Source organism: Hydractinia symbiolongicarpus, chromosome 7 (genome assembly GCF_029227915.1).
Source record: "Hydractinia symbiolongicarpus strain clone_291-10 chromosome 7, HSymV2.1, whole genome shotgun sequence".
Lineage (NCBI taxonomy): Eukaryota > Metazoa > Cnidaria > Hydrozoa > Anthoathecata > Hydractiniidae > Hydractinia > Hydractinia symbiolongicarpus.
The window spans coordinates 21,445,584-21,462,444 of record NC_079881.1 but is presented as its reverse complement, the minus strand read 5'-3'; the positions used below and the strand labels follow the sequence as shown (position 1 = coordinate 21,462,444).

Sequence of the window (16,861 nt, the reverse complement as noted above, 5' to 3'; positions counted from 1 at the left end):
CCTTCAGCATCAAGTTTGGTTTAAATGATTTTATAGAGAATTGAAAACTGCTTACAAAATAGATGCAGTGTTAATTTACAATTTTCACAACGTACATAATTTTTTGATGTGTTAGAATCATCCTCGTTCCCAGGAACTTTTTTCCTCAGTCTTCAACACGGATCCTATGTTGAGTTTATCATCAGTCAGGTAAAATGTCCTCAGGAATATGGGGTTGGAAACTCTCTTAACATTTTTTGTATTTGTTATGCAAAATTTATTGGAGTCTTTTCTAGGGTTTATCTATATCAAACTTCCGTTTGATAGGGATAACCAAAAGTAAAGAGCAACCTCGCTACCATGACTCTTATATGCCTTATGCTGACAGAATGGAAATGAAAAGTGAAAGTTGGATTTGAAAAAACAAAAAGACCTGGGAACGTGGTTTGCCAGTCATCCACATCACAGAACCATATTAACAGTCTATCTACTCTTCTCAGATAACATCCAACATTTTGTTGGTTCATAGTTAATGTTGAATGTTGAAAATAAGATAACCTTGGGTTAACGTATTAATTTTCTTGTTGTAGCAGATAAAAGTTGGGCGAAAGTTATTTGCCCAATTACATTTGAATGTTATTTTATGTGAGAATCTTTATGTCGGAGTGTTTTACAACGATTTATTAGCTTATCGCTCCAATCATTTTCTATCCGCTATGGATTTGCGTTTGTTAAATTTTTAAACGTCTGTTATGATTAATGTGATTGTTAAAAAAATTCTCATTACTTTCGAAGGTCTCTAATGTTGTAATAGTTACAACGCGAAAAGCAGAAAGAATTTAGTTGTCCTCATAATAATTTTCTTTAACAAGAAACTCCCTCGAAGAGTTTGGCTAAATTGTCAAAAAATATTCAAGATTATACGTGGTAGATATTCTTGATGGACGTTTTAAGCAGGCTTGAGAAACTTTAAAGATATAAGCTGATCACTTTCATATGACGTTTGTTTCCGACACGAATAAAAGAAATCTAAAAGACACAGTCTACCTGTTTTTGCTTTTTAGAGTGCTTGTAAATTAACTAAAAACTTGTGAAATTGTGAAATCGGTGTTGAAACATGGAGGTGGAATACCCGTTGCAACAGAAACTGCAGAGAACAAAGTCTTGGAAGGAATACGATGCAAACGAAGAAATCCCGATGATTCTGAATGAAGGATATTTACCTGTGAAGTTTCAAGATTCAGAATTTCAGGTTATTTATAATTATTCGACTTTCGAAGGACACCCTAATAGATGCAAGCGTTAGACGCATTAGATTTAAGTTTTGATTTTCCCATTCTCGTTCCCAAACCTCTTTAAGATAAATCTTAAAGTTTATTTATTTACGAGTATGTCTAGCAAGAAACAGTCTATAAAACAACTTCGAAATTACTCAGTGCAGTTGCCAAAAATTTACAAAACAAGAATGTATAAATACTGTCAAGTTTCAAACTACTATACAGATACTCATAAACGAAACGACTCAATCAGGTACATGTTGAAACTCGTTTCCAGAGCTTGCTAGGTTTTTTATATTAAATTTCGACACAAAAGAAGCCCAGGGAACGAGATCGGTGGATGTTTATTGTTTGTTTTTTTTGCAGAAATTTAAAACAATTTCGTTCTGGTACTTAATATCTCCCCGTATAGTTAGCTCGGGTGTTTATTAAAAAAAGAGCAAAAGCGATAAAATGGACAATAATAATAGCAGTAACACAATTGCGCAATTACGATGTTTTGGTATGCGCGTTATTGAGATAAAGATCTTCAAATAGAGAAAAATATTTATTTATAAGTTCTGTTTGTCTTTAAAAATATAAATGTGAAGTAATTTAATCGATCGTGTCAAAGTTTTTATGGCGTTTTAAGAGATCACTTTATTCTTATCGAGGTAAGTAAGTACATAATACAAGAACCAAGTCGTTTCAATTGATGTTCAATTGTTGGATTATCAGCACAAAAAATAGTTCAAGCTTTAATGTCACTGTTAAAAAGTGAACTCTCGTCCCCAGAGGATTTTTGCTTTTTTATTATGAGGGAAAAGATAGCGAGAAAAAATTCGAACTCTTTTCTTATTTTGAAAAAGCAAAAATACCTGGATTACGAGAGTAGTTGAAGGGTAAATCAAGGTTTAAGCATTTAGGTATAATATTTTTTTAAATTTAATTACGACTTTAGACACTTTAATAGAGACAAAAATCATAATATACAGGCAACAATGATAATAAGCTGGGTTGCATCCGACTTTGTCTAGTTTCTAGGTGTGCGTATGTAGAAAACTTTAACCACGTGTAAATTAGGATGCACCGTTATCCAAACGTAATAGCTACTAAATAGCTTTTTCTGTGCAAACAAGAAACATAAAAAGCATTTTAATCACACTCAACAGGATACATATATGTACTTTACTACCATATATGGTAAATCTCGTCTCCCGAACTAAACAATTCTCGTTTGTTTTGTGAAATATATTGACAGAAAATAAGCTTTCCATCGCTTTGCCTGTACCTTAGACGGGAAAGAAAAGGCCATTGGGGTGAAAATGTACAAAACTGTATCTTCCCGTGTATGTTCGGTTATTTAGTTATTCAAACTTGCTCCTTAGAAATAAACTGAGAATAAAATTTTGATTATAAAAATTCTACTTAAATAATGACGAAACAAGTTAATAGACGCTGACTTATTATCGTTATTGTTATTTTTTGTAGGAGTTGGATTTTGAAGGAGCTTTACGTTTTTATTATATCGTGGATGGTGAGAGTGAACTGACAAAAGCTGTTCAACTTACAAACAAAACAACCGTAGGAGAGTTAATACCAAAGCTAGTAGAAAAATTTAGTCTACAGGAAGATAAACAATATTCTCTCTACGAGATCAGCGATGGTGGTAAGTTGTGTACGATTTGAATGATAAACTGTCAGCAATAAAAAAAGATATTGCACAATTTCTTAATATATGCAAAAAAATAAATTTATTTTATTAGTAACTTTAGAAATTGTCTTTTATAAGACTTCCAAGCACCGTGGGGGTGTGTTGTTATTATCACGTGACTTAAAAACAATTTTAGAAATAGTAGCAATTAGTCGTTCAAAAATCTAAAACGAGTCGCTGTGCTTTGATTTTTGTTTATCAATTGCCAATCACTTCAAAACTTGTCATTTTAAACAATCATATGTGACACTTGAACACGCATGTTTTTAAGTGGTTTAGTTCACTACTCAGTCAAAAACCATTCTAACAGGCTTGTTCTGGAAAGCTATGTAGTCAGCCAGCTATTTTTTAACTAGCTAGCCATATATTAATTTGTGTAATTTTGCTATGCTTTACGTTTTTGTTTAGAACAAGTGACATTGTTGCAACTAAAAGAGTGTCCATTAGCTCGTGCCATTAGTACCAGAAATGTGCCACGCTTTGTTCTTCAGAATAAAATTGAAGACTTGGACCACATAAGCAATCACAACGAACACAACATAGAGGATCCAGGAGCAATAATTTCACATCAGAACGGTGTAACTAAATCAGAAAAAAAGAAGAAGTTGTTTAGTTTTAGTGTTGGTGGTGTTCACAAAAAGGATCCTAGTGAAAAGACGGACAAGAAAAAGAATAAGTCTAACTCAGAGAAAAAATCTAAAAAGCGTAAAGATAAAAATGTTAAAAACCTTGATAATGATAATGAATTACTGAGTAGTGAGGATGAATTAAGTCATGTCAATGGTGGTGAAATTTTCGAAGCTGATATTATAGATGTTAATGCAAATACTGTAGAGTCTTCTCCCTTTTCTGAAGAAGATAAATCACCCGACGAATACGAAGATACAACTTCTCCAAAAACGCTTCTTACAGTTGCAGCACCCCATCTTGAAAAAGAAGAAAAGTCGGTATGCTTTTCTGATCCCTTAGAGAGTGAAAAATTGACTAACACTAAGGGGGAAATTAATGTTGGATCATCTATATTAGTTAATCCCGAAAATCATTCAACCAAAGATCGTGTAAATTCACCAATTCCAGTTGAACCCGAAATTGTTGCAGCAGAAGTTTCTGCTCCAGATTATTCCTTACCAGATTCGTTCCTAGATATAACTGATGCTGAAATTACCCAAAGCAATACCTTATATGACAACAAATTCCTCCCCATCACAGAAACTGTGACAGAAAGTGTTGAAGCAAGTGTTGAAGCAACACCAGAATTTGAAAATCCTGACACAAATCATCCTTATTCCTACCACAACATTGAGGAAATTACTGAAAGTGAGTTGACTGAAGAAAAAACAAACAGAAAATTGTCATTTTCTAATTCTTCTATCTTTTTTGAGCAAGATAATAATCCACCCCAATTAGACATCAAAACATCCATAGATAAAAAGAAAAAGAAAAGCAGAAAATCAAACAAAGAAAAACCAGCAGAAAAAAGAAGCAAATCATTCTCCAATATGTTGAAAGGACAAAGGAAAAAAGATATAAACAAAGATGGAACATTGGGTCGCACTGAATTATCCACAAATAAATTAACACCTGGTATTCTAAAAGTTTTTGGTGATCATGTTTCAAAAGGTTCGAATTACAAGGCAGTCAGGGTGTCAACAATATCCACATCACAGGAAGTAGTTAGAATGGCACTGGAAAAGTATGGGTTTGAAGATGGTAATCCTAAAGACTATGTCCTTTGTGATGTTGTGGGCCAATTTACATTATCTGAAAGTGCCACATCCACAAAAGGGAGTAAAAAACAGAGTAAAACTAAGAAAACTGAAAGCATTAATGAAGAGCAGCCACAGTGGACAACTGAGTATGTTCGTGCTATTCATGAAAATGAGAAACCTCTGGTTTTGCAATCTTTATGGAAACCAACTAATGGTAGATCAAGGCGATTTGAGTTAAGAAGGAGAATTGATGTGGAAAGCTCTTGTTTTTTCATTAATACTGCTGACAGAATGGGCCGTAGTAACTCTGAGACTAGCCTGTTTGATGACTCTGATCACTCAAGTGTTGTAAGTGGTGGTGATGGAGCTGCACACACCTCTCCGAATACTGAAAAGTCAGAATTTAAACCTGCACCATTGTCTCCTCATTCAAAAAGTGATAGGATATCAAGCCGCCAGGTTGGCCAGGACCAAAACATGGCACCGCTTTACACACCATATTTGCTGCTTATTCATGGATGTAAAGATGCTTCAGATGTTCTTATTCATAAGTTAGATGATCCAACTGTCATAGTTGGTCCCTATATGGAAGGAGAAGAAAAACAATGCAATATATCTCTACATGCTTCTGATATTCTTCTTCCTCATTGTTGGATTTATAAAAAAGTAAAATTAGAAGAAGAACCAGCTGAAACAAACTTGGATGAAATAAACTTTTTAGTATTTATTGAGCCTGCCAATGGTGCAGACATCACTATAAATGGTGCACAGATCTCCTCTACAACATTGGTTAAACCTGGCTATTTAATCGGCTTTGGAAAGCAGTACTTGTTTATTTTCAAAGATCCAACCCAATTAAACAAGCCTGCATTTTCTTTAACTTGGGTAGATACCTTAAGAAATGCAGCTAACTCATCATCAGTTTTAGGGGATGTGAAAGATCTTTATGCAATACCAAATAAAACAAGAACTGATCAAGCTCCTTCAGACGATAAAGCTGTCCAAGTTGAGCTGATTGAAGCCCCTATTTTTTCAGAAAACACAGAGGGTAGTGATGAAGATTCAGATGTGTCTTCTGATGATGCATTTCTCTCGAAAGGACATACAAATCTTGCTCCTCGTAAGCAAGTTAATAAAAGTAAGTTGCAGCTGGCATATGCAATAAAAGATGAAGAGGAACTGCTTCACACCATCATTGATATTGCAGATGAACCAACAGGAGGTAGAATTACAATAAATTATGTCTACAAAAGAGTATTATTTTCTGCCATCTGCTAAAAATATGCATGTTTAGAGATCCATAGAGATTTAGGCACATTGTTGTTTTTAGGTTTTAAATTAACACCTGCATACTTCTTTATGATGGCAATTGAACACTCCGCTGCCACTTTCACTGAAATCCAAACACGGAAACTTCTATTAAAAATTTCAAGTGGACTCCAAGGTATTGCGTGGGTAAGTAATAAGTTTTTTTCAAATTTATGCAAATTTTTAAATTTGTGCTAACAACTATTGTGTTCATTTCATGATGACAAAAATATCTTGACTTTGGTTCTGCATTAAATTATCCTTGTTTTATCTTCGTTGTTTGGCACAGTTATTATAAGTATTGGTAAATAATAAATACAGAAAAGTAAATATTACTTTTAAATAAACATGAAATAAATGCGAAAAATTAACTCAATGCAGAATGTGTGAATTTGCCATGGTTTAATAATTTTTTTTTTATTTTAAAAAACAGGATAAATTAAATTTTTGTTGCAAATTTTTATACTTTCTATACGCAGAAAATAGAAAGGGGTTGAGTGGATTGGAATAAATAGGAAATTGAAAAATTCTTAGATTAGATTTTTAAGTTAGAAAGGGAATTTTTATACTTTTTTTCTGTTATCATGAGGAATGAGGGAGGTACAAGGTACCAGATAGTGTAAATGCATTTTAAGAGAAAATTTCTTAAAGGAAAAACTCAATAATGTTTTCTGTTCGCTTCAGTGCATTTTAAATTTATAGTTGTTTGATTTTTTTTCTTTCTGAAATTATAATGTTGCATTTGAAACTCCCAATGCATTTCAATTTGATTGGCAATTCAAATAAATTACGTGAAATTTCATGCTCATTCATTTTAAAGCAAAATTTTTGTTTGTATTTATACGGTAATTGTTTATCTTATTGCTAATCACATGTAACCACCAACTGTATGTGTTTCTCTGTTGGTGTTTTTCTTCTGTACGAAGGCTTTGGAAAATGTGAAACATGCTCTATTTCTTGTTTTCATAACTTAGGAAAAAGCTCAAAATTTGATAAATAACAGCATCCTGAGAAAACCCACAACATTAAGAAACTTATACTTACAACAGTTTGAAAGACAAAATTACAAAAGTTCTTTAGTGCGTTAGGAAAAAGGCTTATTTACTCACAATAAAAGAATTTCCGTATATATGATGCAGTACTGCATTTTATTGTGCTTACGAAAATATAGGTACAAACATGACATATTTTGTTTTTGTATCACACCAAACCTTAAAAGAAATGCCAGGCTCAACCAAATATTTAGGTTTTATTATGCCAAATGATATTTAAAAAAAAAAGAAAAAAATTTTGTGAAAAATCTTGCTCCTAATATGCACACATCACATGACTGACCATGCATGTTAAAGGTTGGTTTCTGTTTGACAGCATTTTCCACTTAACAATTGGACAAAATCTCTAAAAGTGTGTATGTACATCAAAAGCAATAAATTGTGAAATGTATACCACACCAGTTACATTAACCACAGTTGTTGAATATTAAGGAAAGGTCAACATGTAGGCCATGCAAATTTCGAATAGCTTACACAGCAGCACTATATTGCTAAATAATTATACATTGTTCACCCATGGCAAATGTATGTTTTTATTTGAAAGTAACAATTCTCATCTGTGTCCTCTATAGTTGGTATTTTTTCATAATGTAACATTATTTTCTTCCTTTTTGAATTCTAAAGCTCCATTCTCTTCACATTATGATTATAAGCAGGCAATTACAAGTTACAAAATAAACACATTCGTTATCATAAGCTACATATTCTGCATTGACTTATCATGTGTTTCTACATATAAATTTTCAGGCTAATCAGAAGACAGGTGGCCCAAAATAAACATGCTTTATTACGTCACAAGCAGTGGTGCCATACCATCTCACTGACCTAATGCAAATAGCCACAAGCTGAAGTTAGGCTGATATTTTATATTATTTTAAAAACTTTTATTACTTTCTTTCAGGAAAAAACCAAGGAAATTGGAAAACAAAGTTCTGTAAAGTAAGTTGCATTTTTTTAACCAAACTTTCGCTTATTTAAAGCAGAGGATAATATTCTTGTTGTTAATTATATACAACTAAGTGATTCGTATGTTAATATTCTTGAAATTAAATAGTTGTCTTTTTTAATTTAGGCTGAATTTTAATTTTACGGATTTTCCTTCAGGGTTTGTGCTTAAAAGAGACTTTAGAAAGTGGCAAATATTATCGCAAGAAAACTTGAAAGCGAAAAACTTTGATGGTTAAAAAAATAGACAAAAAGGCTGCAACAAACTGAATTTGCAATTTTAGAGGCAGGTTGAAATAGATTGAAGAAAAATAACCAGGCTGAACTCAATAATTGGTAATTTTTGGAACAAAGCAAAAAAGAAGCTGAATGGCTATAAACGAACGCATATTTTACTTTACATGTTAATTTTTATATTTAGAGAGGAAGATCCTGCCCGTCTTTTGGACCGTGTTTTACCTGAATTGAAACCAGTTCTTTTTTGGATGGCCAGTGCTTTGGAAATGTTACATTTTCTCCAATGTAACCTAACTGACTATTTGCTACCACAAGAGAAAGTGACGACGAGTAAGGAAGCTCTTCTCACTGCCGATGAAGAGTTATTGACCGTCCTTGAAGAAGTCATCATGTTTACTTTTCAACAGACAGTGTATCATTTAACCAAGGTGAGAGTTTTGTCATAACATTGAAAAACTATGATAAATAATTTTTACGTTCCAGGTAATGTTTATAACTGAGGAATGGTTGTGAATTGCAAGATATATAAAATGTAGTGGGTGCAGAGATGTTGGGATCTGCTTTTAATTTCTTTTAAAATTGATTCAATAAGCAACTGCTACTAGTTTCGTCAAATGAAACTAATTTGATTTAAAAAAACTTGTGACCTTAAAAGTCACAATATCTTATACATCGCGGTTACATAATATTATACAAGAACATACAATTTTGTGCAATTGATTGTAGCAGTGGAAACTGGAAAATTAAGCTTTAAATTTGGGATGACATTATAAATTTCCAAAAGGCTATGGAAAGACTAAAATGGCAAAACAAAATATTTGACAAAAAGAAATCTTACAAACAATTTAGATGCGTGAAATTACTTATTAAACACACGAACGCATATGGCGAGCATTATATTAAAGATTTTTTGTTTAGGTGTTATATGTAGCTCTGCCTTCCATTATTGATATCAATCCATTTCAAGCTGAAGAAGCAGAAAATGAAAACGACAACAAGCAACAATCAGTTCATCCTGCCATTGAAAAAATTGTCAATATTTTTAACAGCATTTTTGAAACAGCGAAGGAGTATCAAGTGCATCCACAAATCATTTCACAGCTCTTTGCCTACCTGTTCTTCTTCTCAAATGCTTCGCTGTTCAACACACTCATGGAAAAAGCACCCGGGGGGAAGTTCTTGCGTTGGACAAAAGGAGTGCAAATGCGCGGCAACTTGGATGTTTTAGAAGATTGGGCACAAAGCAATGGATTGGCAAAACCATTTGAGCAACATATGTCAAGGTTTTTAGCTGCTGTTGATTTGTTATCAACACCTAAAGTTCAGATAATGCAGGTGGGTGTTTCTCTTACTTTGTGAAAAATTATTATTCAAAAATTCTGAGTAGCCAGCCATCCTATGTTTAAAATGTTGAACCATCCAAGAAAAGTACGCTTCTTATTGTTAATCCCTTTATTTAGTTTGACTGGAAGCAAATGCGAATGGACTTCTCCGCGCTGAATCCTGCACAGCTACAACAGTTATTGAATGAGTATCAACTTGGTGGCAAGCCTAAACCAAGAAGCTGGTACCCTCCTCCGGAAGAAGTGGAACCTGCTCTTAGATCTTGTAAGTGTTTTTATGCCATGTCAATTTTTTTTTCAGGAGAACATTTTTTACAACGGTTAAGTTACAACTGGAAGAAAAATTCAAAAAACGGCCTAATTTTGAATACCATTTCACGGTTTTTCATGTCGACAATTATTGATGCAATTATGATGAATCACGTGATGGTCACGTGGTTTGTAACGCAATTACTTATTTGTGTTATTTTATTTCAGCGGAAATTTTAGAAAGTTTCGCCACTCATCCGCCATTGATGTTGCCGTCGACCAATTTTGTGCTTGATTTAAACAATGCACCTAACAGCGAAGAATTTTCACGATACTTGATCATGATTAACGAAAGATTCAACAAAAGCGCCGAACCTAAGCTTAGCACAGGTCTGTTTCAGCTTTATTGTTTTTACCTTAAAATTAACACGACTACTTATTGTTGTTATAATTATTGTTCCGAATATTTATACAGGATATAGCCACTTCAGTGTGTTGGAAACACTGTTATCAATGTGGGTCCTGTGTTCTAATTGTATACATTAAGTATACACCAGTATTGCCTACCCAATTTCACTCACGTGGAATGGGTTAGCCCGCAGCTGTGCTAAATACACTTGCTAAACATGCCCGCGCTGTGCACCGGACCACGGACCTTGTGATTACAAAGCGAATTTCATAACTCTAAGACCACACGCCATTACAATTTCACGTTTTCTTACCCATTTTTTATAGGATTTTATCTCGTTTTTTATCTTTCTATGTTTACTTTTGCTGCTCTACAAACTCATTTTGAAGGTTTTGTATTGACGTGTATTTCTAAACTTCAGAAATACTTTTTTGTGTTTTAGAGGAGGAAATAATAGTAGTGACAGAAGTTGTCGCAACTGAATCAGCGAAACCGACGAAAAAGTCAAAAAAGGTTCGGTCACGAAGTAACATTGACATGGAATATGTTGAATCAGCGGCTAAAAAGGAGCGAGAAAAGAACGCTATTGCTGTGAATGGGATTATTCGCACCACAAGCAATCCGCAAGCACAAGTGGGTTCGATAAAATCAATTCAAGTACAGTCGAAGAAATCAACCACGGTAACGATCTCTTCAAAGAGTAACAAATCTGAAACAAGCCAGAAATCAGAACAGACAGATAAAAACGTCCACGGTGTCGACGATCTCATCAAACAAGCGCGTGTACTGATCAACGCTAATGATGTGACGTCCGACGACGAAGATGTTGATCGCGACTTGTCAGGAAATTTAAACGGCGACGACGATGTGTTTGTTGTGGATTTGACACGCGGTGAGAGGGGCTTGGGTCTGGGTTTGATCGATGGAATGGTATGTGGACGTTCTCTTTATTTACATGTTTTATTTTTCACGAATTATGTTCCTTAAGTATATAACAATAAAAAACTGCAGTAAAACTCTTTTAAAGATTTTTTTAAATTCTGAGAGTTTTCGTAATAGTTTGTTTCTGAAGGCCCAGCCGAAAGTGGTCACATGTTATATCTCTTAAAAAAAATACAGCAATATTTGGCTTATGTTGTGCATCTCTAGCATGTTTTCCTTTTATGTTTTTGTAGTTTACTTCTTTGAAAAACAATGGAATATACGTGCGTACTATCGTTCCGAATACCCCTGCCTCAGAGGTGAGTCTATGTTTTTTAAGTAAAATGTCTTTAAAAGTGCTGAACAAGTTGGGTTCAGGCTCGAATCAGATTACAAACAACAGATCTATGTAGGGCAATCGATCCTGAATTTGAAAAGGTTGCGCTGGTTTCGCGATGGCGATGGCGATCCGATGGCTAGTTCAGTGTGATTTCCGCCATTTTACTCCAGGCGAATACGCTAAGTTTAAGAACAGTCGCCGAAGTTTATGTTTTCGAGATCAAAGCGGTTGCATTTTCTTAAAAGTACGAGAATTAATTATATTGTACTGGGTCTCCTAGCTAAAAGTTATGAAGACCATAATATTTTAGTAAAATCTTTCGACAATACATATATATTAATTTTATAGCGCAAAACGCAAATTTTGATTTAATCTCAAATTGAATTCAAGCAAGGAGAAACAAATGTTTTTTGTGCAAAAATACATCATTAGACTGGTGGCTTTGTGGTAGAGCGTCCGCCTCCATTGTGGAAGGTCTTTGTGCTAACGTTCAGCATGAGAATAGGATTGACATGTTAGACGGTTGTCTAGTTGAGCGGCTATTGTGCTTGCACCACTTCTGTAGCTCAAGTGGAAGCTTTAATGTACTAGGACCCTTTTCGTAGTACCCTTATTGATAGCAAGACCATTGAAACTTAAGAGGCTACCCTAGGTAAAGAATACACCTCTGTGTTTTTATAGGAAACGAGGTTGCGAATCGGTGATCAGATACTCGCTGTAAACGGCACATCATTGGTTGGATCAGACTACAGTCGGTATGTAGCTTACTTAAGACTGTTTTTTATTGTCTCGATTATCACAACTTATCGCGCAGATTTTAATGCAGATAGTGTTATATGCTTTTGGGTCGAAAAGTGTCGTGCAAAATTTTTACGGCTGACGAATATTTCGTCGAACGTTAGTGTAGAGATGTAATAAGTGTTTTTACCAATCAAAAAAAGCAACAAAAAAATTTCAAAAATTTCAAAAATGGAAAAATGTGACGACATTTTCTCTTGGTGACGAATATTTTGTTCGACGTATTTTTTTCTTTCCGACAATATTTTCCGACAATTTTTTTCCGATAAGTTACGCATTTCTGGTTAGAATTTTTTTCGATGTTTGTAGCTTACCTATGTTTGTTCTTTTAGGGCCATGGAATTGATTAAGAAGGCTGGGGCCAAGTTAAGTTTTTTAATCGCCAAATCAGACGATGACACCATGAACCAAATTCTTACTGCTTCGACGTAAATAAAAAAATAATTTATTTTATATCAATCTTAATATTTAATCCCTGCAATTCTTTTTGTTAGTAAGCTCTTTTTACACTTGATACTAAGACGTGTAAACTGGGCATTGAGATAATTTTGTAAAATAAAGTCTGGTTTATATATAATTTATTTTCAGCGTGCTTTATGTACTCGGACACCAAAATTTGTTACCGTTTGTTTATAATGAGTGAGTCTCTAGGATCATCATCTGTATACCAGGCTAAACCCGGTGGAAGTTTGTTGGGTTAACGTCTAGTATAAACTTAGATGTAGGAAGCGGAAACAAATTTGGTTCCGGTGCGCAATGAAAACTCGATAATTCATTTATTTTTATACTTTAATTTTATACAGTTAGCTAGACGTAGCGAAGCCCTAATGTTTGTTTTTTAGTTGAGTGTTTCTGAATAAAGTTTGTTTATGTTGTCTTCTGGTAATGTGGTTTTGTCACTTTATTTACCTTTTTTATACCTGTATGAACCAAAAACATAATTATAAAAAACAAATTTCACGCTTCATACTATGAGAGTGTTTCATATTATCCAACTTTTTTTCTTTTTTCTTACAAGAATTATTTTCTAGATTTTGGCGCAGTGTTTTTTTATATCATCAATAATTACTTTTATATCACAACCTTTCTTTCATCACGTGATGATCACGTAATTATTTTCAACCAATCATATTGATTAGTTTTCCTCATGACATTGTTACTATGATTACATATTTATTTAATCACGTGACTGAAAATTTGTCTTTTTGACATTGTGGTTACGCATCAAATAATATTTAAGAATTCTCTCCGTGTTTGCACATCATACTGTATTTAAAAATAATTTGTAAATAAATAAACTTATAATATTCTTACTTATGAACTTTTTCTTGCGTTTGGTACGACTTGGTTTATTGATGTCAATTTTAATATGTTTAACCACAGCAACATAAATTAACTTTCGGCACGCGATTTAACAAAACTGCTTTGCTCGAAAATTCCAAACATTTTAAAGGCGATAATTTTAGAGCACTCGGAGGAGAAAGAAAGAATCTCACATGGGGGATCTCCATTTTTATTCTTGCCAATTACAAAAATAAGAATTAAAAAAAGGGGTCTGTGCTGTAATATCGCACTGATTACCAGAGGCCTGCTAACAAAGTGGCTTTAAAAGCTTTTAATCAAAAAGTTAAGACAGACATTGTTGAAATCAAACATCATTTGCTCCAAAAAAATCGTCAGTTCAGATCTTTAAAATGCGACCGTGTCATCGGATTATAATGCTAGGGCACAGGAATTTTTTGCAAGAATAAAGGTAGTTTTGTTATGAAAAGTACGAACACGGATTGTTCTTTGTCAAGGAGGTAATACGACAACTGTTGGAAAACAACGAGGGCTGTGGACTGTTTCGTGTAAATTATATTGATGTTTCAAAGAATTTCTTTTACCTATGTCTGGTAAAGTAACATTGGAATTCCTCGATGATCGCTTCTTTTCATTCTTTTCAACTACTGAGGTGGAGGGTGTAGGTGAAACTGCCAATGGTTTAAATACCGGAGATGAGGAATGTCGGAAAGAAGGAGAGCATTGTTCACTTTGTAAGTTTCGCAGCTGCGATATAATCCGCACAAAGTTGGAGTGCTTCACGGTGTTTTGCTTGTCAATAGCTTTGAACGTGATTGGCTGAGATCGCCTGGCTGTTTGACGATGACAAATAGTTTTGTTCAGTAGAAGATTTTTATTATTTGGGCACAAAGTTCGGTCTTCTTTCTTCAAAAAACTTACTTCAGGCGTTGATTTCGTTAATTTTGGAAACAGCTTGGAATGCTGCGATATATGTTGAACATGTTCGCCGCCATGTTTTCTTGCGTATGTAACGTGGTTCCCATGACAACTGATGTATAATGGATTCGCTGGTTTGTTTGACATTATTCAGGAACTGGCAACAACATGTTTCTCGTTAACAACTAAAACAAATCAAACTTAGCTTGATCAAGAAGAAATACATACAGTATAAATGTAAACAAAGCAACCTCGTTTTCAGATTTCTTGTATTGTTTTACTGAGACTGAATGCGAGGTACATATGAATCACAAAAATATCTTTTTAAAAGGCCTGCAAAATCTTTTTGAGGCTTGCAGATGAAAAAAACTTATAGTGACCACATAACTGTTCAATTCTTTGTATAGGACCCGGGTTTGCTTTCATTATATCTTTAATGACACGGAGCAGTGAACAGTGTTTTAGCTATACTCTTAAAAGCCATTCATGTTTTAAGAAAATTTTAGTTTTGAGTGTTTTTATAAAACTTGTTTGTACAGATTTGTGTGAGTATGCAAAGGTCAAAGCAATAAAGGAATGTCATGCAGGTAGACACTATCATTGCCCATTCTACCTACAGACCCGCAAATTTATTAAAAAAAAATACAAAGGGTTTTTTGCATCAAGGTGGAGGGTTAAAACCAGGAAGGTTCTTTAAAAGCATCGTATAAGGCTTGCTCTTATAAAATAGTGACTGTAGCATAGGGGGAGGTGGGCGTGATAAAAGTGAGGTAAAAGAACATTACTCATTTTCTTTATTTATCAAAACCAGCAGTGAGAATTTATAATACGTCAATACATCATTCTAGATGATGTCTGAAGAGTTTATGTTGTAAATGTTCTGCTCCTTCGGATTGATTAAAGATTATAAGACACAAAGATGGAACAGTAAAAATAGTATTAAAAAACAACACAAAAGCATGTTTTTAACACAAAGTGGGTTGAAACAAAGGATAAGAAGACTTTGACTATAGTTTGTTCTTAAATAAGAATGAAAAAAAAAAGAAATGGGAAGTTATGGTACTAGTTTTTAGTCTTCATATGCAGCATATTCTTTCATCAAAAGCGGATACCTACATCCACCATCTGTCTCATACTTTTCATCGACTGTATTTCATTTTTTACATACAACATAAAGTGTGTTTTTAAAAGTACACATATTGACTTTTAATAAACTTTAAAATTCTTTGGTTACTAATCGAACTTGTTTCTATATAAATAGAAAAGATAAAAGGTATGGTACTTAAGTTGTTTTTATCTGATTGTGTACCGTTGAGAGGAAAAGTCTCCCTACAAGTTTTTTACCAAAGATCCCTGGATGACACACGTTTAGCTAGTTTTTTATTTTTTTTTCTCCAGCACAAAATTGTTCCTAATCTTCTATCTTATTATATACAAGAACAGCTACTTTGTTACCAGTCCCTTTTGACCAGATGTGACAAAGGTGGAACAGTTTAAAATTCTCAGGACACAATTGGACATTCAAGAATCTTCGAGTAACAAGCAGCATCAAGCACATGCATAGTCTTCAGGGCTTTTTAGGTTTTCATTAGGACAAAATTTCTCTTACCTGGCATAACTAAATTTCCTTATTTTTCAACCCCCTAAATTTAATAATTTATCGAATAATGCCATGCTAGTGTGAGATTTTAAACTTTATAATTCACCGATAATGCACCATAGCAAATATTAAAAAAAATACTTCCCCAACACACGGCAGTCCCCTGCGCAAAAAGGGAGCCCCTACCTTCTTCTCTAATAATTTAGATGTCGAAAGTTGGACTGATACCTCATGCTTTTATTTATATTTTTACATCACAATGACATCACATCCCTAGTGTATATATCAAACTTATGCGCACTTTCGCTGCACAAAATCGCAAATTTAGAATTCTTTATTTTTATAAGATCTATATTGAAATACCTGTATAATTTCTGGTAACCGCAGTTAGCGACACACATGAAATGCGGTAAATAAAAGGACGGAAGCTGTGGTGGATTTTTCGCTGACTTCTCTCATATGAAAAAACCCTGGAGACGAGGGTGGCGTTTGGGGTATAGGAAATCTTACAAGAAAGTTTCATGTTATAAGCACTTTCCTTTACTTTATAAGTAGGTGGTGTCCGCTAATTTGAGAGTATACATACTCTCCAATTAGCGAACACCATCGGTGTATGACCAAAGTGTCTGCTAGTTGGCAGTGTCCGCCTTTTGGAAAAATAAGAGGAGGAGGAAAAATAACAAATGATAATATTAGACATAATATTTTAGTAATATGCTTAATGTTTTCAAAGGTTCCAAACACTGTCATCACGGCTAAAGTCATTGGGAAGCGACTGAAT

At 34.0% G+C, this 16,861-nt stretch overlaps 2 protein-coding genes across 2 annotated transcripts; one reads left to right on the top strand and one right to left on the bottom strand.

Annotated features, from left to right (window-relative positions):
- The first annotated feature begins 1,079 nt into the window (after positions 1 to 1,079).
- On the top strand, positions 1,080 to 13,573 carry LOC130648753 (ras-associating and dilute domain-containing protein-like). The gene is made up of 13 exons (XM_057454836.1): positions 1,080 to 1,231; positions 2,727 to 2,904; positions 3,358 to 5,880; positions 5,989 to 6,113; positions 7,920 to 7,957; positions 8,385 to 8,628; positions 9,119 to 9,535; positions 9,661 to 9,808; positions 10,021 to 10,182; positions 10,644 to 11,131; positions 11,377 to 11,442; positions 12,144 to 12,217; positions 12,593 to 13,573. The coding sequence occupies exons 1-13, from the start codon at positions 1,097 to 1,099 to the stop codon at positions 12,690 to 12,692; spliced, it is 4,698 nt and encodes a 1,565-aa protein (XP_057310819.1). The 5' UTR covers positions 1,080 to 1,096; the 3' UTR covers positions 12,693 to 13,573.
- A 184-nt stretch (positions 13,574 to 13,757) lies between these two features.
- LOC130648754 (uncharacterized) lies at positions 13,758 to 15,643 on the bottom strand. The gene is made up of 2 exons (XM_057454838.1): positions 15,597 to 15,643; positions 13,758 to 14,665 (listed from the first exon to the last, which is right to left on the bottom strand). The coding sequence occupies exon 2, from the start codon at positions 14,625 to 14,627 to the stop codon at positions 14,055 to 14,057; it is 573 nt and encodes a 190-aa protein (XP_057310821.1). The 5' UTR covers positions 14,628 to 14,665; positions 15,597 to 15,643; the 3' UTR covers positions 13,758 to 14,054.
- Between the last annotated feature and the right edge of the window lie 1,218 nt (positions 15,644 to 16,861).

What these genes read in the sequence shown, in the direction of transcription:
- LOC130648753 (XM_057454836.1), top strand. Translation starts at nt 1,097, where the DNA reads ATGGAGGTGGAATACCCGTTGCAACAGAAACTGCAGAGAACAAAGTCT. An exon ending in CAGTGTATCATTTAACCAAG is followed by an intron (nt 8,629 to 9,118) that starts GTGAGAGTTTTG and finishes TTTTTTGTTTAG; the next exon opens with GTGTTATATGTAGCTCTGCC. An exon ending in GGAACCTGCTCTTAGATCTT is followed by an intron (nt 9,809 to 10,020) that starts GTAAGTGTTTTT and finishes ATTTTATTTCAG; the next exon opens with CGGAAATTTTAGAAAGTTTC.
- LOC130648754 (XM_057454838.1), bottom strand. Translation starts at nt 14,627, where the DNA reads ATGTCAAACAAACCAGCGAATCCATTATACATCAGTTGTCATGGGAAC.